Source organism: Talaromyces rugulosus, chromosome IV (assembly GCF_013368755.1).
Source record: "Talaromyces rugulosus chromosome IV, complete sequence".
NCBI lineage: Eukaryota > Fungi > Ascomycota > Eurotiomycetes > Eurotiales > Trichocomaceae > Talaromyces > Talaromyces rugulosus.
The window spans coordinates 4,293,400-4,316,952 of record NC_049564.1 but is presented as its reverse complement, the minus strand read 5'-3'; the positions used below and the strand labels follow the sequence as shown (position 1 = coordinate 4,316,952).

At 47.9% G+C, this 23,553-nt stretch overlaps 10 protein-coding genes across 10 annotated transcripts; 4 read left to right on the top strand and 6 right to left on the bottom strand.

Moving 5' to 3' along the window:
• Positions 1-131: 131 nt before the first annotated feature.
• On the bottom strand, positions 132-1,918 carry TRUGW13939_08204 (uncharacterized protein; the record flags this gene model as incomplete). Its single annotated transcript, XM_035491340.1, has 2 exons — positions 132-792; positions 846-1,918. 2 exons carry the CDS (start codon positions 1,916-1,918, stop codon positions 132-134), a joined length of 1,734 nt encoding a protein of 577 aa, XP_035347233.1.
• A 997-nt stretch (positions 1,919-2,915) lies between these two features.
• On the top strand, positions 2,916-4,566 carry TRUGW13939_08203 (uncharacterized protein; the record flags this gene model as incomplete). The annotated part of the gene is made up of 4 exons (XM_035491339.1): positions 2,916-3,026; positions 3,094-3,417; positions 3,477-3,593; positions 3,673-4,566. The coding sequence occupies 4 exons, from the start codon at positions 2,916-2,918 to the stop codon at positions 4,564-4,566; spliced, it is 1,446 nt and encodes a 481-aa protein (XP_035347232.1).
• A 464-nt stretch (positions 4,567-5,030) lies between these two features.
• TRUGW13939_08202 (uncharacterized protein) lies at positions 5,031-7,744 on the bottom strand (the record flags this gene model as incomplete). The annotated part of the gene is made up of 2 exons (XM_035491338.1): positions 5,031-6,744; positions 6,807-7,744. 2 exons carry the CDS (start codon positions 7,742-7,744, stop codon positions 5,031-5,033), a joined length of 2,652 nt encoding a protein of 883 aa, XP_035347231.1.
• Positions 7,745-8,241: 497 nt separating this feature from the next.
• On the bottom strand, positions 8,242-8,884 carry TRUGW13939_08201 (uncharacterized protein; the record flags this gene model as incomplete). The annotated part of the gene is made up of 2 exons (XM_035491337.1): positions 8,242-8,745; positions 8,825-8,884. The coding sequence occupies 2 exons, from the start codon at positions 8,882-8,884 to the stop codon at positions 8,242-8,244; spliced, it is 564 nt and encodes a 187-aa protein (XP_035347230.1).
• A 1,894-nt stretch (positions 8,885-10,778) lies between these two features.
• Positions 10,779-11,912, top strand: TRUGW13939_08200 (uncharacterized protein; the record flags this gene model as incomplete). The annotated part of the gene is made up of 1 exon (XM_035491336.1): positions 10,779-11,912. One exon carries the CDS (start codon positions 10,779-10,781, stop codon positions 11,910-11,912), a length of 1,134 nt encoding a protein of 377 aa, XP_035347229.1.
• Positions 11,913-12,577: 665 nt separating this feature from the next.
• TRUGW13939_08199 (uncharacterized protein) lies at positions 12,578-14,119 on the top strand (the record flags this gene model as incomplete). The annotated part of the gene is made up of 1 exon (XM_035491335.1): positions 12,578-14,119. One exon carries the CDS (start codon positions 12,578-12,580, stop codon positions 14,117-14,119), a length of 1,542 nt encoding a protein of 513 aa, XP_035347228.1.
• Positions 14,120-14,415: 296 nt separating this feature from the next.
• On the bottom strand, positions 14,416-15,913 carry TRUGW13939_08198 (uncharacterized protein; the record flags this gene model as incomplete). Its single annotated transcript, XM_035491334.1, has 6 exons — positions 14,416-14,812; positions 14,869-14,964; positions 15,030-15,412; positions 15,477-15,541; positions 15,595-15,651; positions 15,712-15,913. 6 exons carry the CDS (start codon positions 15,911-15,913, stop codon positions 14,416-14,418), a joined length of 1,200 nt encoding a protein of 399 aa, XP_035347227.1.
• A 699-nt stretch (positions 15,914-16,612) lies between these two features.
• On the bottom strand, positions 16,613-17,835 carry TRUGW13939_08197 (uncharacterized protein; the record flags this gene model as incomplete). Its single annotated transcript, XM_035491333.1, has 6 exons — positions 16,613-16,875; positions 16,931-17,221; positions 17,286-17,368; positions 17,422-17,630; positions 17,683-17,753; positions 17,802-17,835. 6 exons carry the CDS (start codon positions 17,833-17,835, stop codon positions 16,613-16,615), a joined length of 951 nt encoding a protein of 316 aa, XP_035347226.1.
• A 232-nt stretch (positions 17,836-18,067) lies between these two features.
• TRUGW13939_08196 (uncharacterized protein) lies at positions 18,068-20,056 on the top strand (the record flags this gene model as incomplete). The annotated part of the gene is made up of 2 exons (XM_035491332.1): positions 18,068-18,442; positions 18,494-20,056. 2 exons carry the CDS (start codon positions 18,068-18,070, stop codon positions 20,054-20,056), a joined length of 1,938 nt encoding a protein of 645 aa, XP_035347225.1.
• Positions 20,057-21,598: 1,542 nt separating this feature from the next.
• TRUGW13939_08195 (uncharacterized protein) lies at positions 21,599-21,868 on the bottom strand (the record flags this gene model as incomplete). Its single annotated transcript, XM_035491331.1, has 2 exons — positions 21,599-21,721; positions 21,791-21,868. 2 exons carry the CDS (start codon positions 21,866-21,868, stop codon positions 21,599-21,601), a joined length of 201 nt encoding a protein of 66 aa, XP_035347224.1.
• Positions 21,869-23,553: the final 1,685 nt, after the last annotated feature.

The window sequence follows — 23,553 nt, the reverse complement described above, 5'->3', positions numbered from 1 at the left end:
TGATTATGTTATGTCTCTAAGATATGCTCCGCTTTTGATTAATCTATACAGGGGAATATATATACTAATAAAGCCGTAAGGTTTAGAACATGGCACGTCATAAATCGTTAGTTCAATGCTGTAAATCAATCTCAACAAGGCTTCGGGCGTCCCGGTGGCCACCAGTCAAAGAAATCCCAAGCTTCAGCCGTCCATGGACCTTTGTCGGTTTCATGGATCGGCTCCATTCTCGCCGGTCGACTGGTGGCAACGGGTAAAGATGGCCCATGACGGTGATAGTCCGCATTACGCAGAGCGGTTGTATCAGAGTGGGATTTTCGGAACAGTTTGGGTTCGTTTCGCCTGGCAGGAGGCGCGGGATTCGCGTCTCCCACAAGCTCCGGAATACGGGTATCAGGAGCCGATACTGCCGGATGAGAATCAGGAAGCATAGAAGATAGATCGGAATGGCTTCGCATTAGTGTATGCTTTTCCGCATGAGCGCTCTCATCACTGGGTTCAATATTCGCTCTCGGAAGTGAGGGGCTATCATCGCTTGATACATATATGCCACCAGGGGAAGCAGCAGAACCGTGAATTGTTGAGTGGGAAGGAATATTATAAAGTGCAGTTCTTCGAAGTGATTGTGATGTTGATTCTTTAGGAAGGGTATTATCTCCCCTCAAGAGACGTGTGTCCCTCACGTCCCTCAAAGAACCATTGTCGTCTATATCTTCGAGGACTGCAAGGGTCGAAGCCGAGATGTCAAAGGCAGGATTGAGCTGCGCGGAAAGTGACCCATCAATAAATTGACTAAGGATATTCCGTCAATGAGGGCCAATCACTTTCGAGAGATGTGTACTGACTTGGAGCTCGCCTGTACAGTTTCTGTGGTGGAACTGCTCGCGGCTTTCGGCGGACGTGCTCTATACATGAGCTTTTGACGAGGTTCTTGAATAGACATGCGTAGAGGATTGATCGGGGTATTGGGCCTGCGGACGTCAGGCTCCCCCCTTTCATGAGATACTTGATTCGTGTTTGTGGATACAGAAGCTCTTGAAGGAAGTTCGTCATGCTCCGGGTGTGGGCCATCATGTGCTGCAGCCACCGAACGCACTGCTTTTCCCGGGGCATGTGATTGCTTCTGCTGATCAATAGTTGGACAGTTCGAAGCTGGCTCGGGGATGGCAGCTTTCGAGACATTGGACTTCTTCTGATGTCTGTTTACATCTTTTGACCTACTCGTCACCGAAGGCTTGCTTGGCATCGGCCTCGCCTGCTGTGCTTGTGGGGTTGGATCTTCCAACTCGATTATTTCAGACGATATTTGAATTTCTTTCCGAACGCTTTCTCGTTGCGAGGGTCCGGTGCTGGGCTGTTGTCTCTGTCGCTTTGCCGGGGGCCCGTCTTGCTTGTTGATTTCTGGTCTTGCCGGCGACGAATGGCGTTGCTCATAAGGCGATTGAAGAGGAACGGCACGGCCGGTAGTCGGTCGTTTGATGCCCAAGAGATCGTTGAGAGACTTGGGCGGCCCTGTCCGCGGGGGCAGTGGAGTGCGTGAGGAAGGCGGCGGCGGCGCCGACGATTTCTCTTGCTGGGGAGACCCCTGGCTGGCCTTTCGCTTTTCGAACAGGGCGGACAGATCGGCCTGGGTGGTTTCCATGCACTCGCTCACCTGGATGAGAACACCCTTGTCCAGCTCCAATTCATCGCCATCCTGGATGTCGTTGCTGTCGCGCCAGTGATGATCGCCTATAAAGTTGCCAGTATCGTCATAGACCATGGCGCGCTTATTGAAGGTGTGGAACTTGAGGTAGCCATCCTGCCAGCGCTTGGCCTTGCGACGGACATCGTGGGTGAATAGACAACGAAATTTGATCACCGGGGCTGTATTCTGGCTGGCCGGCACGCTGGCGCTGGGGGTTCCGCGGACAGACATGGCATCAGCCCGTATAGAGCTTCATTCTCCTCGTACCAGAATCTCGGGGGTATTCGAAGCGGTAGCGGTGGCTGGTTGAGTTGAAATTGAAGTCTCTGAGGGTATTGCGGGGGACGTGTTGAGACGCGTGTTGACGGTAGACAAGGTTGACCGTTGAGGCCTAGAACGGGAGGAAGGAGCTAACAGTTAATACTTAATAGTGCGGAGCCAAATCTAGGCTCCTGCCTTCTTTCCCCTCACAACAAACATCGCTCAATCACCGCGATAATGCTTGAATCGTCCTTGGGTCGCTGAAGAAAACAGCAATATACTTGGCACAGGCATACGCAATAACAAGGCTATCGATGCATGCAAGTTGCTACTCAGCCTCAACTCGGGAATAGCGCCAACAAGCCAGGAGCTAGACAGACAAGCCCCACGCCTGTGCTCCCCCCCTTCGGCGCTGCAAGCAAGGCTAGCGACATAGATATCGCAACAATTCGCGCTGCATTATTAACTATCGGTCATTCTTGGCCGAAATGGGCGACCTGCACATGACGGCCAAACAGGATTCATTAACTGATAGCTCGGCCTGAAACACACGTGGGTCCAGGCCCTCGCAGCGATCGTGGCTGAACACGCGTAGCTGGTAATTTACCATTCCTCGTTCCCTTTTTATCTGATGCGCCGTCCCCGCCATCCAGGATCCCTTCTTTCTTTCGCATCATTTTGTTTGCTCTGGTTTCTGCTTCTGCTTGCATTGGGTGCTTGTCGCTTCTTTCCCCTTTGTTTACTGTCACCTGAATCGCCCTTGCCCGCATCCCCGCGGGGTTGCCCGCTGTCATCAAACCTTGTGTTCTAGAACTGACATTTTCATGCGCTCTTCGAAGCTCACGCTTTCGCGCGACCATTCCCCCCTGAACCGAGGGAGCAAACGGCCGACAATTCGGTGAAACCAACTAGATTATTCCACTACGATAATCGCATAAGAGCACGTAGCTCGAAATCACCCGTCGCAATGCAGTCCGTACACAGACAGTTTGGAAGGCTTATGAAGCGGAGTGCCGATGACAGCCAGGTCTCGGTGATGCTAAAAGACTTTGACGAAGCCGATAAACTTCTGGCCAAGGTACGAGGATATGACAATGGACGTTCCCTTATGCGAAGCGATGATCACTAACCTGCTTCTTGGGTAGATAATCGAATCCACAAAAGCCTGGCGTGATGCCTGGGTATCAATATTGACCTATCAAGGCCGACTTGTCCACGAATTCGAAGAAATATACGCGCCCATTATCGGCTCTTCAGAGTCGCCTAGCGAGCGATCGCCAACCCCGAAACTGACATCGAAAACCCTTATTTCAAGAACCAACCGCCTTTACGAAGAATATGAATCCCTTCGAACGGACTTGTCAGACGAAGTCCGTGCCGTTGATGATCGAATAATCAACCCAGCTCAGAAGGCCAAGGATATGATAGCGCCTCTTAAGAAAACAATCAAGAAACGAGAAGACAAAAAAGTCAGTCGCCCAGGTTTTCAAAAGTTTTAGCTATTCCAACTAACTTTTACCCTTTTCAGTTGGATTTTGAACACTTTCAAAATCGGGTTGATAACTATTTGAAAAAAGCTAAACGATCAGATCGAGACAATGCCGCCCTAGCCAAAGCCGAGAGCGATTTAGCAAGAGCGAAAGAGGTGAATTTCTTTTTTTTTTCTTGATCCGGTAAAAACCATGCTTTTAAATGACTGACAAGAATTGCTTTCCTCAATCTAGGAGTACAACGGCGCAGACGATCACCTGCGACAAAGCATGCCACCGCTGCTTTCGGCAATTTTTTCCCTCTTACCGTTTCTACTCGAAGCACAAATCCAAATACAGTACACGCTTCTGGCCAACTACTACACTGTCCTCCATACCTACTCGGAGCAAGAACAGTTCCCGTCTCCGCCGCCGCCAATGGAGCAAGTTATCCAGACGTGGCAAAGTCAGGTTTCTCCCATTCAACAGGAGACAGACGGGATGGCGTGTATTTCAAGCGGCAAGGGCCCTCGTACCAGCGAAGAACGACGCAATGGAAGCAACGGCACTGGGCTTGGCTCGCGACGCCCCAGCTACAATCGACAGATATCAGCTACTGCTTCGCCGACTCGCGGCCTTGCTCCCCCGGCTCCAAACCTGGACACAAAGCCACGGATTGGAGATTACCTGTCTACCTCGCCATCTTCACACTCAAATAGCTACAACTCCCGGATTAGATCGTCCTCTCCAGGCGCGTCCGATTACGCATCCAACAGTTCCTACCCTTCACCAGCAATCACTCCTGGACGCCACGCTTCCCCTGGTCCGCGAGGTGATTATTTCAGCAGCCAGCCGTCATCATCATCATCAAAACCGACAACACCTGGCATTAGTGGTATCGGAGCAGCAGTAGCAGCAGCAGCAAAGAAAAAGCCTCCTCCACCACCGCCACCACCGCGTGCCTCCTCATCCACACGCGCAACGTTCGTGACTGCACTGTACGACTTTGGTGGCCAGGGAGCTGGAGACCTGTCATTCCGCGAAGGCGATCGAATCCGCGTCATCAAGAAAACGGAGAGCACTGATGAGTGGTGGCAGGGCGAGCTTAATGGCGTCAAGGGTAGTTTTCCTGCAAATTACTGCCGCTGAAATACACATCTCTGTATATCTATACCTATATTTTTATATATCATTATGCCACAGGTAAATTTTGAAATACCCAGGAAAAAAAATGTTGTGCCACGCAAAGTTGGATCGGATCACCCTATTTGTGAAAAGCAAAAAAAAAGTGTGTGACTACATGGGTGGATCAAAGGAGAAACACTGATTTCTAAATATTTTTAATTAAAATTTTCGATTCTTGGAGGCTTCAAATGTTACATATGTAACTTGAGCAGAATGAGGATGTAGAGTAATGACTGATCAGTTGATTCGACTAACTAATTCTTACAGTAACTGGTCATTTGATCCAAGCACTGCGGGGATGGAGAGGTATGCGTATGCTATCCACCTTCTCACTATATACTGATAATCACAGGTAACCATTGAATACACAATAAGAAAACTTTTTTGCTAAAAGGGGGGAGGGAAACTGGGTCAACGTTGGTTCTCTCTCAGATAAAGGCCGGCACATCAGCATCACGATCAGGTGTATCCTCCCTCTCACGTCGGCTATGCAAAAATATATCTACCATGCGTTTGCTATCTATAGTTGTATGCAGCTCTGACAAATTGTCCTTCTTGTGCATTGCTGGAGACGTTTCATTCTCTTTGTTGCGTGCAGAGTAGGGCGAACCTCCTCGGATTGATCGAAATTGAATATCTTTCACATCTTTCAATCCATCAACCTGTTGAAATGTACTCAGGTTACCGGGGCTGCGGTTGAGTCTTGCTTCGCGTGCTGTTTTGATCGCCAATCTGCGGTTTGGAGAATTGGAAAGATCAATGGACCGTGTTGACTTTGTGGGTTCGGCAGGTGACGCCCGTGTATCCTGTCGATTGAAAAGCTTGACACTGCTGGAATCTTCGTATAAACGACTCATCGTATTTCCATGCCGATCTACCGTCTTGAATGATCCTATTGACTGACGGCTGAGGGGGCGAGAGAAATTACTTTGCCCTGACAATTTTCTCTCTGTTATCGGAGTTGGGAGGCGGAATTCCTGGGACTCGTTCAAGCTATGCAGCCCACTCAAGGAACTTTTTGGTCGCAACCTTTCTGTATATTCGGAGCTTTTACCACCAGTTCCATCCCCTATTCGTAGTGGCTCTTCACCACACTCAGCATCTTCTCGGTGGTGTTTTCTTGCATCTGATGGGCTAGACAATCTAGGCGCATCGAAGACGGCACTGTTTTTGATCTGAGAATCCATCCATTTCTTCCATTCCGCGCTATTCTTTGATCTGAGATTTGCTGCTGGCGAGGCGTTTTTCTTGGGAGACCTGTACAGAACTTGGCTATCAAAAATCGTCACCATACCCGACCGCATAGGATCTTCGACTTCGTGCGGAAGATCCTCTCGACTTACGGCACATCCGCTTGGCGTTCTGGAATAAATACTGGGTGATGTTGAAACGCGTCTCGTATTCGCGGCCTGCTTGGTTATGACACTGGCAGCGTCATTATCAGAATCTTCGATTTCACGTATCGAATTCATTGCCACTCTATATGGACTTGGGGTTTTCGGTTTCACCGATGCGCTTGAAGGGAAAAAGGGCGACTCAGACTCTCGAAGAGAACTTGAGGATTTTTTGGAAGGCAGCCCGCCGTGCATCAAGGTCTTCGTAGGGATAACGGGTCTGCTGGTTTCTAGGTAGCGGGAATAAGATGAATGGCTTTGGGGGCTCTCCGGTCGAGAATCCACAGGAAGAGACGTTCGAGCAGTTTTCATTGACATGTCGCTCGCCATTTGCCGAATGCTGCGACCCTCTCGTTGAGACTGGACAGATGAAGAGCGTTCTGTGATGACCGGATATCCTCTAATGGTGCCACTTGACAGCACCCTCTCCCCATCCTTGGATGCTGTCTCGCCAATATGCTTCATCAAAGCCGAGTAAACTCGTTGCGAATCGATTTGTTTCCCCTGTTGATATTCGTCCTGTTCTGGCCCATGCGTCTCAGGCACTCCAGAGCGCCGTCCAATGAAAGAATCGCCACTTTCTGCAATGGTTGAAAGATGATTGCGGCCAAGATGAGGTTTTCCTTTGACAGTATTTCCTGCAGTGGAATTGGTCCAGCTTGTGACCCGAGATGCTGATGTAGCAATGCTCTCAAAGCTTTGCTTGGGATGAAGTATTGGCGGCGATGTTCCACCAATAGTCGTCGGGCTACATTCGAGTTAGTACTATAATTTCAATCAGAGCAAAACATGGGTTGTGCTGGTGCTCACCTATCAAATACCGAGTTATCTTGGTACGGAGATCCAAAGGCTGGTTCTTCTGGAAGCTCGTCTTCAACATAGCCCGGTCGGCCAAAGACCCGTTTCAAACGCTTTTTGATATTGAGGGAAAAGGTTCGAGCTTTCTTGTGAAGACCATTTGTAACCGGAACTACGTCGTCATCAGGACTTAGCTCTCTCATTGGTCTGGGCGTAGGTCTAAGTGACTTTTGAGCGAGTCGACCTTCCCACGACTGCAGTGATGGATGGCTTCGAGGAATAGGGCAATCTTCTTCCTCAGAAACGCGTGACCGAGCACCGCCCAGTGCATGCTGACTTTTCACCCGGCGGATTGCCTGCGAGTTCCCGTTGAAGAATGATAGAGAATGTCGAAGAGATCTGTGCGTATCGGCAGCAGGCTCAGTACTTTTCTGACGCGAAGGACAGTCTGTACGGGAAGTCTCAGTCGGGGGTGCAGTTTCACTGCCACGGTTGTTCCTAAGTGATTTCGTCGAAAACATGGATCGGGCTTTTCGGAGCCGTCGGTAGGATGATGGAGTAAAAAATTCCTCGTTTCCGAAGCCCTGAAATCCATTGTCTGTACGTGTATCGACCGGCAGTTGCTGCTCATTGGAACCTTTTGTTTCACGCGGCACTCTTGTAGGATTATTAGAAGTAGTGGTATTGTGATATTTGGGAAGACCGGCTTCTTGGGTGAAACGGATGCTGGAACTACGGCGGATGGTAGTAGTTGCAGGGGCCGGCGTGACATCCTCGCTTCTGGATTTTCTTTCTTCGTGAGAGACATGGCTTTTGTCTTTAGCTTGAGTCATAGCCAGAGATGCAGCCTTGGTAGCGTGATGCCGGGCGGTCTCTGCATCTAGAGGTTCGGGGACTGAGGTAGCTGGATGACGTCTGCGAACAGATGGAGCCGACTTTGAGCGTCTCATTCGATGTGCCGAGTCCGATAGCATGGTTGAAGGTGGCCGTTTAAAAGGTGCAACAATCATACACAGTACTGTTAATATGAAAACATGAGGATGGAGAAGAGACAAACAATGCTCGTTGCAAACGTCAACAGAAGAAGTCGAGCCGGATGGCAGCAACAGGAAGGAGCACAGGAGAGCAGGGCTCCTTCCTCGCGTGAGTTATGACGCAAGAGACACAGGGGCAACATATTGAAGTTAAAAAAAAACCACTTGTGCCATTGCTATTTATACCACATTATCGCCATAGTAGATTTTGTAGAAGAAGAAAAAGAGACATTATACAGCATGAGGTGAGACAGTGAATTTGCCAGGAGAGGGGAAAAAATAACAGACAGCAGATTATACAATCGAAGCGGAGGGTTGCTGCTATACACCAAAGCCGTCGAAAATCCAGCCTTCGAAAGCGCACAGAATAAATCACTCGTATTCATTATTTGTTTTCGTGAACAATTCACCATTCAAGCACCATCACCCCACAAGCCGACGATTGCCATGGCCAGCGCGGCGCCAGAAAACCAGGAGCGCGTGAATTGCAGTCTGCGTTCTCTGTCCATATCGCGCTGCACGCTTTCACCGTTGAAGTCGGCATCGGATTCCACAACGACGAGATCATCGTCTTTCTTCGACGCCGGCCGTTGGCGAACACTTAGCGATGGGAAATCAATGTCTTCAACCACAGTGCGGAGCCAGCCGCCTAATCCCAAAGACCGATTAAACCAGAAATCCACCCCGAGAGAGCCGATGGTGGAGGTCAGGCACACCCAAAGCAGGTATGGGTGCTTCTTGCGTTTCGGCACGACAAACCAGGCGAAGAAGAGACAAGAGGTCGCTAGATTCGACAGCCGGATAGCGTGTTTTCGCGAGCGACGCTTGACATCTTTCAAGGCTCGAGTAGCATGCGATGCCGTTGGGAGGGCTTTTAGGGCTGGTAGAGTGACGAATGCCGTGGAATAAGAAACGCCCTATGCGCCAGAAGCCATTAGCCTTGAACTGAAAACGGCGCGCAGGTGTTACGCGGCGAAAGAATATTAAGCAACTTACCGTCAATAGCCCCAAAGAAACAGTCCCAATGAACTTGGTGATTGTAATCGGGCACAGCATGTTGAAGGTATACAGACGACGGAGCCGGGAAACCGAAAACGCAAAAGAGGCGTGACTGGACTGGCCAGAGACGAGATCGAGAATCAAGTATATATTGCAGTGGCGTGAAATCACAGATAGTACACTTTTGTGGCGCTTCTTGACGGTGATTGCCAGAGGAAAAAGAACGAGAAGAAAGGAAGATCGAAATAGTGACGTCGGGCGCGGATCAAAAATAGCGTAATTGGTGGCTGCTGATTGGTCAGCTGCCGCCGCGAAGAAACAGCCAATCATGGGACACCCGGAGGTTTTATATCGTGAATATTTCTAACAAAGACTATAGATTCTACCATACTACTCCACTGTTTACTGGAAAATCCTACCCAATCCGCGCACCGCTGATTTGAAGCTAGGTACTCGCTGATATTCTGAGCGGCCGTGTTTATGTGCGATGCGACACTTCCGATAAAGACTATATACTATGTAGCTTATGGAGTTCTATTGTCCATTGGCAGGTGAGCCGAGGCGTTTATGTTTGCGAGCCATTGCATTTGCAAACGCTTGCGTGTCGAGAAATGACCCGACGAACTAGTTGGATTAGTAAATAAGACATGTGAAGGACTAGAACGATAGCTGACCACGTGTTTTTGTCGCACATCTTCAAGATTATCACCAGCTCCAGTTATAACTGCAGTCTTATTTTTGATGGAAGACTGAAGATAATTAATCCGGCATCTTTTCAGAGAATAGAAGGACTGGCAAAGGTAATATACTTGATCCATAGGTCTTTTGAACAGATTGAAGTATCGTTTGCTTAGGATTGTGGTAGTGTCTGAGCGAGACGTGTTTATATCGATCATTTAGTGTAGTAATCTCGTATGCAACATTGACCTACTCCTGTACATCAAGTAGATATGCAGGGAACGACGTGGATCATCCCCACAGCGAGATCTACCGTTACTAACCAAATCGGGCCCAATTCGTCACTTGGCAGCTTATTCTGCTTGGGGATGAAATCACTGATCCCACTTAATTATTTGGATTTATATCATTGGATCAAACTACTAAGCAAATATATAAACTAATCTAATTAATTAATTAGAACTCCTATTGGAACTTCTAGGTCCTATATCAAGATATCTTGTCTTACATTACTCTCCTGATTCAGGACTAAATCAGTCCTAATTTCCCGTCTCGTCCCGATTCCAGATGGGACCGTCCCGTCCCAGTAGATTAAGTCAGTCTTAATTTCCTGTTCTATCCTAATTCCTGATATGACCATCCTATCCTGGCGGTAATTGATCCTTCAGAATATCTCTAGTTAGCTTAGAATAATAAGAGCAACTTAGTCTCTATAATATTTTCTAAGCATAAGACCATTATAGAATAGAGATAATAAAATAAGCTGCTGTAAATTTTATTAATCAAAATATATACCATCTCTTATAATAGATATCTTAATAGCTATAAATCTTATAGCCTATCAGATTAGAAAACTATATATTAGAGGCTTTCTAGACTGTATAGCTTGCAGTGACATTGATCATTAATCATCTAACTGGATAGACCTTATGGCCCCAGCTATATAGCCTAATAGGATTTTAGACTATAGCTATATTAACCTAGATCTATACGTCTAGCTGCCTATCTATAGTAATATATCCATGGTTAATATATACGTGCCTTTTATTAAGAGATGGGCTATTAGACAATACTATCTAGTGAGTATTAAGAGTTATTTATTCTCCCAGGATACTATCGTAAACAAAAAAACATCACTGGAGAAGTGTAACCACCAACCAGGCCAGTCCCACTAGCTGTGTCCACAATCCCCACCCGGGACAATCGCTCTTGGTCAGCAGCCATCCACATCAATTTAAATGTTATATAGGTGTTCTCAAATCTCATGGCTAGCATGTGCACTACTCATCAGGCAGATTGCCTCGCCAAGCTCAATGCGATACTTGAGGAAAGTATCGCAGCTGGAGTGCCTGGGCTCTCGGTCGAAATAGCCTCATCGCGGGGGCATTGGACCTTGACGGCCGGTGTGTCGGACGGCCTCCAGGCCATCGAGCCCACTCACGTCTTCGGCATCGGCAGCATCACCAAGGTATTTACTGCTGTTGTCATCTTCCAGCTTATAGAGGAGGGCAAGTTGCATTTGTCGGACACCGTCTGCAGGATTCTAGGCAGCGAGATATACCGTGACATTGATGATGCCGCAGAAGCGACCGTCGCGCAGCTGTTGAGTCACACGGCGGGCATAGACAGCTGGGAAGACGACTCTTTATGGATCCGAGAAGGGCGTGGTAGTAAGCTGGATCCAACGCATATATGGGACAAGGTTGAGCCTCTGGGCTACATTCGTCGGCCAAAGATTACTGCCCCGAGCAGGGGCGATTGGTACTACGCCAACACCAACTACACGCTGCTCGGTTTGATGATAGAAAAGATCACCCAGAGCACTGCAGAGGCGGAAATTCGTCGACGGATCCTCGAGCCATTGGCCATGGAACACACGTTTCTTGAGGGATTCGAGCCTCCAAACCAAGGGAAACTGGCCCACCGGTACCAGTGGGCTACGGACACATTTCGCGACACAGCGGGAATATGTCCGTCCTTTCCCGGCGCACGAGATGGTAGGCTTATTGACTGCACCAAGTCCAATTTGTCTGTCGAGTGGGTTGCAGGCGGCATGGTTTCCTCTGCTTCGGACCTCACCAAATTTGCTGTCGCCCTTCGCGATGGGAGGCTGTTGAGCTCAGAGTCCCTGGATATCATGACTACGTGGAGGCCTGCCACGGACTCATCCGAGATGGGTCACGGTATTTTCAGACGGAGGGACCATGGAACCAACGCATGGCTGGGACACTTTGGCGGTGTTTTAGGCTTCACGGGGGCATTATGGTGGAAAGAGGAGGGCGACTGTGTAATCAGCGTGCTCTCTAATGTGGGAACCATGCATGCTGGCAAAGTGCCTTCAAGTGCTGCCCATGTAATTATCGACTCCAATATTCTGGAGATTGCTTCTCAATTAGCAGCAGCTTAACAGTAGACTGGTTATTTGGAGTAAGTTAATTTCAAGTGGCGTTGAAAATCTTGTACTTGTCCCGGCATATGACGGTTTCATATCAAGTGAAGGTGTGTTTTGCAGTCCATCTCATGTTATGTCTTGATAAAACATTGAAAGTAACAAGTGTCAGCTGGTATTTATCTTGATTATTCCAAATATACAATCGTATTGACCCTCTAACTCTTCTATCTAAAAAAGTTAGATAAAGCTAGCACTCCTTAGTTCCTAATTAAAATTTTAATTTTTAAAGTAAACGTACCAGCTATGAATAGAATATATTTAAATTTCTTAGTTCATATATAAATAAGATTTAGATAGAGGTATTATAATTTAAAAGGAAATATTAAAAAATACTAATCAATACAAATCTATTTAATGTTCTTTTAATCCCAATACTTGGTGCTGCTTATCTAATTCATGTTTGACTATGTTTAGTTTTAGCGGGCTCAGCCTCCGGACTCATCCTGAGTCATACACAAATCGTCATAGTCGGCGAACGAGTTTGGTAATAAAATCCTGTACTTATCCTTACACACAGTCAATTCAGTTTATTTTCATCAAGCAAAGCTGTCTCATGCGGGCGATCCAGAGCCTTAGTATCTATCTAACCTGCTTCGTCCAGTTCGACAATCCCAGCAACCATGGCAGGAGCAGAAAACAACGGCACACAGCCTTACACAGAAGAAGAAATAATCCATCTCGATGGTAGAATGCTCGAAGGCGGCGGCCAACTGGTTCGCAATGCCGTTGCCCTGTCTGCCCTCACCGGCAAGCCCATCACCATCACCGACATTCGCGGAAAACGTCAAGGAAGGACGGGGTTGAAGGGCTCACATGCAGCCGCGATCAAATTTCTTTCTGAGATTTGCCAAGGGGAGGTCGTCGGTGGGGAGGTTGGATCCAAGGCGCTTACATTTTACCCTCGCGGCCGTCTACACGGCGACGAACGGGAAACACGAACAGAGAAAAAAGCTCGCGAATCGGCCAAAACTCTATTAGATCTTACATTAGCAAACGGAGAACTGCCAAAAATCAAGCCTGAATATACTATACGTCAGTCTACTGTCGGGTCAATCTTTCTCATTTTCCAGGCTCTATATCCCTATCTGGTTTACGCTAGCAGCCTGACCGGGAAACCGGTGCGGTTGCATGTCACTGGCGGTACCAACGTCAGCTGTGCCCCGTCATTTGAATACATCGACCAAGTCCTAGTCCCCAACCTAGGAAAAATCGGATTGCCAAAGTTGTCGGTCAGATTAAATGGGCGAGGATGGTCCACAGGGCCGAACGAGTTGGGCGCGGTGACTTTTCTAATCCATCCATTACAAGCATCAGACTTGGATGCTTTGACACATGGAGCTGGTGGCTCAATACCAAGTGGTTTCCCTGCGCTTAACCTTAGTAAATTCAGAAGGTCAACTATTACAAAGATTGACATGACCATTCTCGCGCCAGACACGGAATTTGGGGACCAGCAGGCACAGGGAAATCGCAAAGATAGACGCCAAGCAGGTCGCGAAGGGAGCCAACATGGTTATGACTACGAGATGTTCAACCCCAAACTAACCATACGCGAATACCTCGAAGAGACGACCTACACTCACCTACGTCGGGCGCTAAGACGGATTGCAGATAAACAGTCGCTGTTTCCCGCTGTGGAACATGAAGATGACGACGAAATTGTTCCAATCAGCCTATATTCCTCAAAAGCCACCCACCATAGTACGCACCTGTACATTCTACTCGTGGCACACATGTCCACGGGGTTGACTATTGGAACCGATGCCCTCTTCAATGGATTCAAAAGTCGCAGCAACAACCGTCACAATAAAAAACAGCGAGGGGAAAGAGGAGAAAACAACACGATATCAACTCTAGACGACTTGGTAGAGAATTGCGTGAACGATTTTATCCAGGAGCTTAGTGGGAATTCCGACAAGCCCGGGCCAGAGAGCAGCAACAACGACAACAAGCATCGGCCTTGCGTCGATGTGAACATGCGCGACCAGCTGGTCATCTTCGATGCCTTGGGCTCTTTCGAACTCCAGCGAGAGAAAGCCGGAGACCGTCCGGTCGGAGCTGTTGCGAATGAAGAAGACGAACGGTACTGGAGTTTACATACCCGCACAGCGCGATGGGTGTGTGAGCAGATACTAGGGGAGGGTATATGGGGAGGTGACTAAAGAGGCAACATTTTTACAAAAAAAAAAGCTTGTTCCTAGGTCAAAGGTGTGAATTTATGTTGGTAAAATTACTCAATGCACGTTACCTGAACCGTAATTGTCCTTTGATCAATTGATAATGTGACATACCAGTTGAGAGGCTGGAGGTATCAATATTTCTTCATCGTGTATAGAGAATCATAAATCATATTTAAACGCTGGCTTCAAATGTTCCATTGCGCCAGCAAACCCACCCGGAAAACGCCTTCCATTATAAAACAAGAACTCCTTTTCATTCATAGCTTGACACACACAAATCATTTGATCGCCGTATCATTAAATGACGCTTGATCGATCTGAATCGTCCGAATAATCCCTTCTCCGGGGGGACCAAGACCTATATTTTCCATGCGATACTGCTGTTGTTCCCCCATCTCCATCTCCAAATCACTAGGCCGACGTAAACTTTCCGAGGACAATGTTCTGTCAAATTTAGACTTGACCGAGCGCGAATTATTATGCGCGTAAAGGAGACTGCTTGGGGGGTTGTTGTTCTGAAAGTATGTCTGTCGGTTTGTCGAGCCATCGTCATTCGACGAAAAGTTCGACTTGTGAAAGGAGCGATATAATGAGGATTGGCGGAAATGTCTTCGCATTATGCCCGATGCGGCAGGCATCGAGCTCACCATAATTGCGACGTTGGTTTCGACGAGGCTGTCGTATTTGTTTAGTACATCAACGTACACTAACATGGTATTGTGTGCACTTACACGCAAGTGTAGACACAGGCTTGAGCCCATGTATTATCTTGGAGATTTCGGAGACGAATGCGGTATACCAACGAAACGACACTAGCAACAATACCCCTAGTATATCACATTAGGGCCGTCTGCTAGAAATGAAAAAAATTTGAGGAAGAACAAAAACTCACATTAACGCCGTTAAAAAAACTCCAAGCACCTGCAGGCGTTTCCGCGTTGTCATCTGCAACGACAAGATGATCGGCATCGGCAAGAGAAAAATATACACATCGAGAACGACAGACAACGCGCCGTGGATGATGCCATACGTGATGTTGTGATTTGCTTGCTGAGTTACGAGCAGGCTTTCCCACGTATCTCCTATATGTGGCGCCGAATAGTAAGACTCGAGCGGGATGGCGGTCCAATTCAAGCAAGTGGTGAAGATTATGCCAACGTAAATGGCAATCTGCATAGGCCGATCGACACTGAAAATGGAAAGATAGAGTAGAAAGACGGATACTTTGGAGAAGAAGAACATCGGACCGGCCAGAATACCCTGGCTGTATAACATCTGTAGATAGCACCTTGATTAGCCTGTGAACACAGTCAACAAACCAGTAGAGGCCCCTCTTTACCTTCATATATGTGGCATCGAACCAGCAGGCGGGCACATTCCATTCATGGCGATGATATCTGCTCACTGGTTTTCGTCAATAACCACCAGCATAATCATCGAGGTATTAGTGCACCCACGCGAGAAAACAAGGCCCATGTATCCTCCAGAGAAAACAATAGCGATAATAACAAAATCTGGCAGAGTTTAGAAACGATTCAATCTTCTCGGCATGGTAAATGGGGTCGAATGCCTACAGTCTGACAGTTTCCATTTGGGGAAATAGAAATACAGCCTAGCAATTGTGAAAAGAATCGCAATCAAAAAGGTCAGCACCGAGATGGCGATGACTACCGGCGCAAGAGAATACGGGTCGACTAAATTGGAAGACACTCCATCTGGTGGCGTCGAAGCAGGGTAATCGCAGAGGTTGGCCCCCGGCGGCAGTTGTGAGGCCATGGATGCGATTTCTCAATGGCCATGGACAGACAGACCACAGCACACTGGAGAAGAAACGCTCAAAAAGCGTGACAACATGTGGTTTTGTAAACTGTCCAAGCTTCGAAGGAACATGTTCGCTGACAGAGCGAGCGACGGCAGCTTTAAACGCTGCAAAACACGTGTGGGCTGCAGCCATGTGTTGGTGATCGGCGTCCCGGCCATTAATAGAATGAAATAGGTTCTCTTATTGGACCCGGTGAGGGGTCGAGCAGGATCAACCTGGTACGAAAGGCTAGTTAGAGGCTAGAGGTGGGTTTGAGCTGTCGGGATTCGCTGTTCTCCAACGGGCTGGATGGCGCGCGCCGGGCCAAAAGCCTGCGAAGGGGCCATATGGTTGTAGTACGTACTACTCTGGAGTCTGCAAGACTCTCACTTTTATGCATGATAGCGCAGCCCGCACGCTAACCGACGCTAAAATGAGACTAAATCGATTCTGTCCAATCACAGTTCTGACTACCCGAGAATGCGGAACAATCAGCTTCCATATATGGATTAGTTCCAATATCATCACGCCCAAAAGGGAAACAATTAAGGTGAATTAACCGAAATAGGAATATAGAATTCTTCAGCTCTCAACAATATACAGTCTTAGCCCTAGCCCTTACCCTAGTGTCAAGTCCCTCTCTTAGGCGACGTCATCGAGAGCTACCTATCTATCTACAGCTTGTCCTGCCAGAATCGAGATAGAAAGTCGTCGGCCCCGGTGAACTGATAGTCGGGTAGCAGTCGATTCCACTCGTCCGACACCTGGAAAGCGCCAGCCGAGATCGCCAGCAGCACACCAGACAAGAGCTTACCGGCGAGAGCATCAGTCTGCTCCGGGGGCATTGATGGATGGTCGACCTTGGGCCTCCAGGTGCTCTGTATTTTCTCGACCTTGAGATCCTGGGTACTTAATGTCTCCACGTTGAATGGCGCACCTGGGTTAAAGTGAATAAAACGAATAAACTCAATCCAGACGCCGACTATGCTCACCTCGGACCTTCTCACCCAGAGCAATGAGCTCCCCGATGGAGATATCTGTGCCTCGGATTCCACCCACAGTGGGCCATTCGCCTTGATACTCGACGGCCTTGACCACGATATTCGCAAAATCCTCCAAGGTGGTAAACGTGACGACATCACCCAATCCCTCCTCTCGCACAAGCACGCGGCGATTGTAAAAGTCGAACTGTGTCTCGAAGGAACGAAAGTGCTTGGCTGAGTTGTATGGGTGTACCAAGTAATCCGTAAACATTCCCGGCTGGAAGAGGCAGTACTCTAGCACTGTATTCCAACGTCAACATCAACATCACACCCAACTAATTTCAGAGTTTTAGTAAAATGCCACCTTTTTCCGTCTTGTTCAATTCCACCAGGTAATCATGAACCTCGGCTTTGCCGCCGTACCAGGGCATATAATCAACGCTAGATCTGGGGATGAGGTTAGCTTCAAGACTTCTAGTACCATAAGGACAACATCTTACGTTGCCCATTCGCTAGGAGCAAATCGTTTTATGCCCGCCTGGATGGCGGCATGGATGAGATTTTTTTGCGCCACGTTGCCCGGGTCTGTCAAGACGACAATAAAGGAAAGAAGAACATCAAATCCATTCAAAACTGTCACCAACTGGTCGACGCTGTTGTAGTCTACATGAGCCCACGACACTTCAGACTGGGATCTTGTCGGAGGTTCCTAAACCCATATTTCAATGAGGAGAACGACGCAGCTGAAGAGGAATGGCTACCTGTCTTGATAATATCAGGATTTCGTGTTTCTTGGTTGCAATTAGCGCTTCGATGACCTCCTGGGCGACGGCTACCATTGTCAGCACAATACAATATATGTAGTATCAAGCAAACATACCGCCAGAACCGCCAGCTACAGCAATCTTGACCATATTGACAATTTGAAAATTTTATATCGAGTCCCCAATTGAATACCACCACCGTATGTTGATGATTGTTACATTGATTGTTTATATAGTTTTAAGGACAAGACTTGGCTCCGCCGGCCGGCGGAGCATTGCCTTAACAAAGTGCATAGAACTGGTGTGGGGGCGATCTTCCGTCCTACCAGCAACTACATGTCAACCACAGAGATATTTGCACGACTGGTCGCATTAAGCCACCATGAAAAGAACTCACTCTCAAAACAATAACGCTCTAGAAACCAAATCAAAAAAGCTGCGCAAGGGCACGCAGAGTTGCTGGGAATGCAAGCGACGAAAGATGCGCTGCGCGTTTGCGTCCCCTTCGGACACGATCTGCGTAGCATGCGAGCGACGCGGTACTTTATGCGTTAGTCAGGAGGTTGCTGAGAAAGAACCGCCGGTCGGCGGCGGCGGCGGTCAGCCAATTGAAGAGAAGTTGAGCCGTATTGGTGAGCTGTTGGAGCAGTGTACCAGAATGTTTGCTCGTGGAGGAGGGGCGGTGGAGCATAACGGTCAATGTCCTAGCCCAAAGAGTTTGGTTAGGCCTGCTTTGGTCTCATCTTATACCCCACTGGTAGGGATGGTTCTTTGCTTTTTTCAGAGACACAAGTAACGCTCAACACAGGATCTTCGTGGAGACAGTCTCCGTCTAGCACCATCCAGCCAATTGGAAGTAGAACGAGCGCTTGCTAGTGCCTGGCCAGAGAAAATAGATGTTGACAGCATTATCCAACTAAAAGTACACCCATTCCAAGTTATACGTGCGATCAACTGCGCAAGAGATTTTCAACCTTCATATCAAGACCAGACAATATCCGTGGCACCAGGAAAAGCGCTCCAGCTGCCACCAGAGGGCACTCATCCTGTTATCGTTGCGCGAAAACTGTTGACTCTGGCTTTATTTCTTCAATGTGCGCGGCCATCGACGGCTAGATTCCACGGCATCATGACTCGTGCTGTCGAAGCGGCCCGATATCTCGTAACAAGCCGCGACGATCTGGTAGGTTCTATAGAGGGCATTGAGTGTCTTATGATGGAAGCAACGTTTGAGAACAACGCTGGAAATCTCCGCCGCGCATGGCTGGCCGCTCGCCGAGCGATGGCGATGGCACAGATAATAGGACTTGAAGAAAGAGCCATGCCGTCTACTACTGCAAGTTTTGAGCGCTGCACGTCCGAGCCGTCTATTGACCCGAAGCACATGTGGTTCCGGCTTATACAAACAGATCGCTTTCTGTCGCTCATGTCCGGCCTTCCTCAGGGGTCAAGCACAGACACCTTCACAGACGCCGAGGCCCTGCAACCTTGCTCTCCGGTCCAACGCCTACAGCGCATCCACTGTACTGCAGCAGGACGTCTTCTCCAACGACAAAAGGGCCGGAATAGTGCTATTGATGTACGAGAAACCGACAGACTATTACAAACTGCCGCGGAATGTGTTCCCGCGCAGTGGTGGCTAGTCCCCAATCTCGACGACGGCGCAGACGAGACCCTCGAAGAGATACCGCGCATGATGGACCAAATGACACACTATCATCTCATCGTACAATTACATCTTCCGCGAGCCATGAGCGAAGGAAACGACGACTGCTCGCACAGTACGCTATCAGCCATAAACGCCAGCCGGGAGGTTATGCTGCGGTACATTGCCGTCAAAAAGGCGTCTAAAGGAGAGGATCAACGCTACTGCTCGTCTCTCGACTCTCTGGCCTTTGTCTCTAGTGTCTGTCTTTGTTGGGTGCATATCAGGTATTCGATCCAGGATTCTTCATACGGCTTCGGGCATCAGCGGTACGGAGACCGGGCGATGGTTGGGTGGTTGGTTGACGACCTGCGCCGCCGAGAGCGCAACCATGTCAGTGCGCAGATGCTTGTCACACTGGAGCGACTACTTGAGATTAATTCAGATGTAACGAGCTGTTTTTGCAAGTATACCACCATGGTGCAGCCGGGCACAGTGTGCGACAGGGTAGTTGGCTGCGGCGGCCGATTGAGTGACGACGACAACAGCACGCTGCACATCTACATCCCTTGCCTCGGAGAAGTAACAATCCAGCGCAGCGAGATGCCTGGAAACTCACCGTGGATCCTGCCCGATCTTCCAGACCTAGTTCCGGCGGGCCACGACGAGTCGAGCTTGGATTTGATGACATTTCTTCAAGACAGTGCTGGTATTATTAACATGTGAAACCATCCTCGTAGCTAGATTATTCCAGAGCAGGCCAGCTTATAGCTAGTAACAATAATAATAATAATACCAGAAGACTGGACATGGGATTTAATATCAATAGCGCCTTAATTTCGGCAAAGGAACCGGCGTTTCATCAAGATTGCCTTTGCATATATTTAAGTTCAGGTCTATAAATACCTAATTACAACCTTTTGAACCGCGGCGGGTCAAACAGGTATACATCCCGTGAAACAGGCCGACCAATCGGAGAATTGTTTTTAATCATAATTTGAAACTCGTATATCCCCTGTACACTGAGTACATGGTACATAATAATAATAATATAGTCATCCCCACATCGGAATGTGAAAAACGGGTAAAGCGGCGCGCCGCCAAGATCCGATCCCCGATCGATCGCCAGCCGGCCTGTGATTGGAGCCAGTCTCGAGAGCCGCGTTTCAGGCCAGCCGATCGATGCAAGTCATGAAATTAGGAGGATCAATAGGGGGTGAAAAATAGGGGTAGTAGTATCGCAATATTTGACAGGATATATATATGTATATATATATCCATGTGTATATGTGCACATATATACATACAGAGTATGTGAGTATGTATAGATGCACATGTGGTAAATATGCATGAATGCGGGACCCGATTTAGGGTTTTCTAGAAAATTCCCGGCAAAAACTCGGATTACCAATAATAATAATTGATATTATTAATAATAAACGTGGCTGCCTGGGACTGCTCTTTGTTTAAATCAATTGATGTTAGGTAATAATCACATAATATGTTGTTATTATCAAGGATGGAGAAATGCATTTATTCAAACTGCAGACTATACAAATCAATGGGCATATATTTCAAAACCGGGGTATATGTAGAGCGAATGGGTGTCGTGAAGAGAGAGAAAAAAGAAGATGAAGATTAATACAGGTCTCATAGGGATAGGGTTCAGGGAGGGAAAAACATATTCGAGAGGGAAGGTGATGAGGAGATGTAAGCAAGCAAATCGGAAAACAGACAACAAAGAACAGGTTGAACTCTAAGTGCTCCGCCTATTTCCGGTTTCTTTCTTGTCCGCTCAGCGGGCTGTCAAGAAAGAGATCATACTCGGCACGATCCGCCAGGGGTATCTTGCTCTGAAACAAAGCGAGTCCCCTGGTGCTCGGACGTGAGGCGGACCAGCCGGGGATTTTTATAAAAAAAAAAACATAGAGAGAGAGAGAGAGAGAGAGAGAGAGGGTTACTTTGTTTCAAAGACTGCACGCAAATAAACATAAAAACAAAAAAAGTAAAAATAAACAATCGCAAATTCAGTTATCCTCATTCGGATAGATGCAAGATCGGGGCGTCGTTGTCGATTCTCCATTGTTTTCTTCTGTAGAGAATTTCCAAGGAAGCCGGCTTCCTGTGTGTGTGTGTTGTAAAAAGGTAGAGGTCATAGTAGTAGAAACGCCGCGCTGATACCGTAAAATGCCAATCAAAAGAACCTCCCATGCATGCTTTTTTTCAGTAGTTGCTGGATGCAAGAAAAAGAGAAGGAGATTCATCAGTTTAGATCTCGTTGGCCTTGTCGGGCACCTCCTGAGGCGCAAAGACAGACCGCACGGGACGGCGGAAGTCGCGGTTCGGCGCAAAGGGGGAGAAGGAGTTGTAGGGTCGCCGTAGGTTGAGGACCTGTTGACAGTTAGCATGTCCATATATATATGTGTGTTGCAAGAAGATGCAGGGTAAGACAAGACTCACGGTGCAATCGCTGCATTTCCCGCCTTGGGTGTTGCAGCGGCCACGGCAGCCTCGGGGGTAGTTGGCGCACGAGTACATGGCGGTGTGTTTGTTTGGTACGGATGTATTTGTAGTGGCAGTTGCAGTGGTAGTTCTGCTTTGAATTATGTAAAGTGTTGAGTCTTGCGACGTAGTGTAAATCGTATTGCGATAGCGAGACAGGTGAATAGCTGACACGAAAGAAAGAGCGAAGAGACAGGACCAGACGAAGAAAATAAAGGAGCGTGAGCGTGGATAATTAAATCAACCGGGATGAAAAATGAATGACGTCGAGCAGCAGCAGCAGCAGGGGTTTTAAAAACGAGCGAAGAGGAAGTGGAAGAAGTGGAAGAAGAAGAGGAAAGGAATAATAGTGAGGCTTGCAGAAAAAAAACGGCCACTAACCTAACATCCCGCCCGATCGCGAGACTGGTCTAGATCGTGTATCGGTACGATACGGTACGCGGTATGATTACACTGCAGTAGCGGCGGAGTACTTGGGAGTACCTTGGGTCCCGTACGATGCGGTACAAAACCAAGTTACCACACACACCCCTGCGACTCTGGAACCGCCATAAAAGTTAGCGGCCCGGGACAGCGGAATCACTAACGTAAGGCGTTAACCTGTAATATAACAATAATAGCCACAAATGAGTCAGTCCTGTCAAGGTAATCTCGGATTTCGGCCCATCTCACTTATTATTCTCAACAGCCCGACACCAGCAGGGTTTGACCAGCTTAGCTACCTACTTGAGACTGCCTCGGCTCCCGGATCTCGCCGATGCATTTCTTCATTGGTACAAGCCATGGCCGCCATTATTTGAAGTCAGCCTGACAGGACTCGGATTCTGGCTTCTACCACTGTTGGCAATCATATGACCCGGGTTGCCGGAAAATCCAAAACAAGACAATACGAAACAAAACTGTAGTGGTACATGTACAGGGCTGAGTCCCCGGCCCCCAGCATCATCAATTCCCAACACCCAAATAATACCACCAAATAATATACCTAACCAGGGATGTACGTACGTGTTTCCATTGATGCATCTAGAACCCAAAAGCCCAAAAGCCGCCGCCCCACTTGTATGCCAATTGCCTAGTCGGTGATTAAGATACTACTAGTACTATTATCGAGATCCCGCGTGTCAAACGTCAACCCTTGCACTGCGTTGTTTCAGCATGTTTGATTCAACCGCATGTTGTGCTGCATGAAAGTATAATATAATCACCATAGATAGAGGTGATATTTGCCATTCTACACTCCTTGCATGATTTTCATTTCATCTGATATCACCTCGATAATAATAAAATTCCAACCTACATACTTCCGACAAATCCATAGTTTGCATGATGCACGATTCCTGCCCAATCAGCAGCCCCGGAACATCGAGCCGAACAACAGCGAATCTCGAGAATACCAAGTTACTACTACAAAAACCAACAGTAATATATTAATGCTATTAATACATGGCAATCCCTGTCACAGTCAAAAACTCAACCCAAAATACAAAAAAACCTGTAGTAAATTAGGGACCGAAGAGTTAACTTCACCTCCGACGATGCCGTGTCTGGTCCACATTACGATCTAGACTGTTGGCTCCAGTAAGGCCGCAATGAACCAACACACGATGCACCAAACAAAATATTTTTATTATTACCGAGAGAAGGAAAAAAAAAAGAGATTCTGATTCGACTATATGGATAGCCCTATAGTGACTGGAGTGTTGGGTGCCCCCACTTGGTTG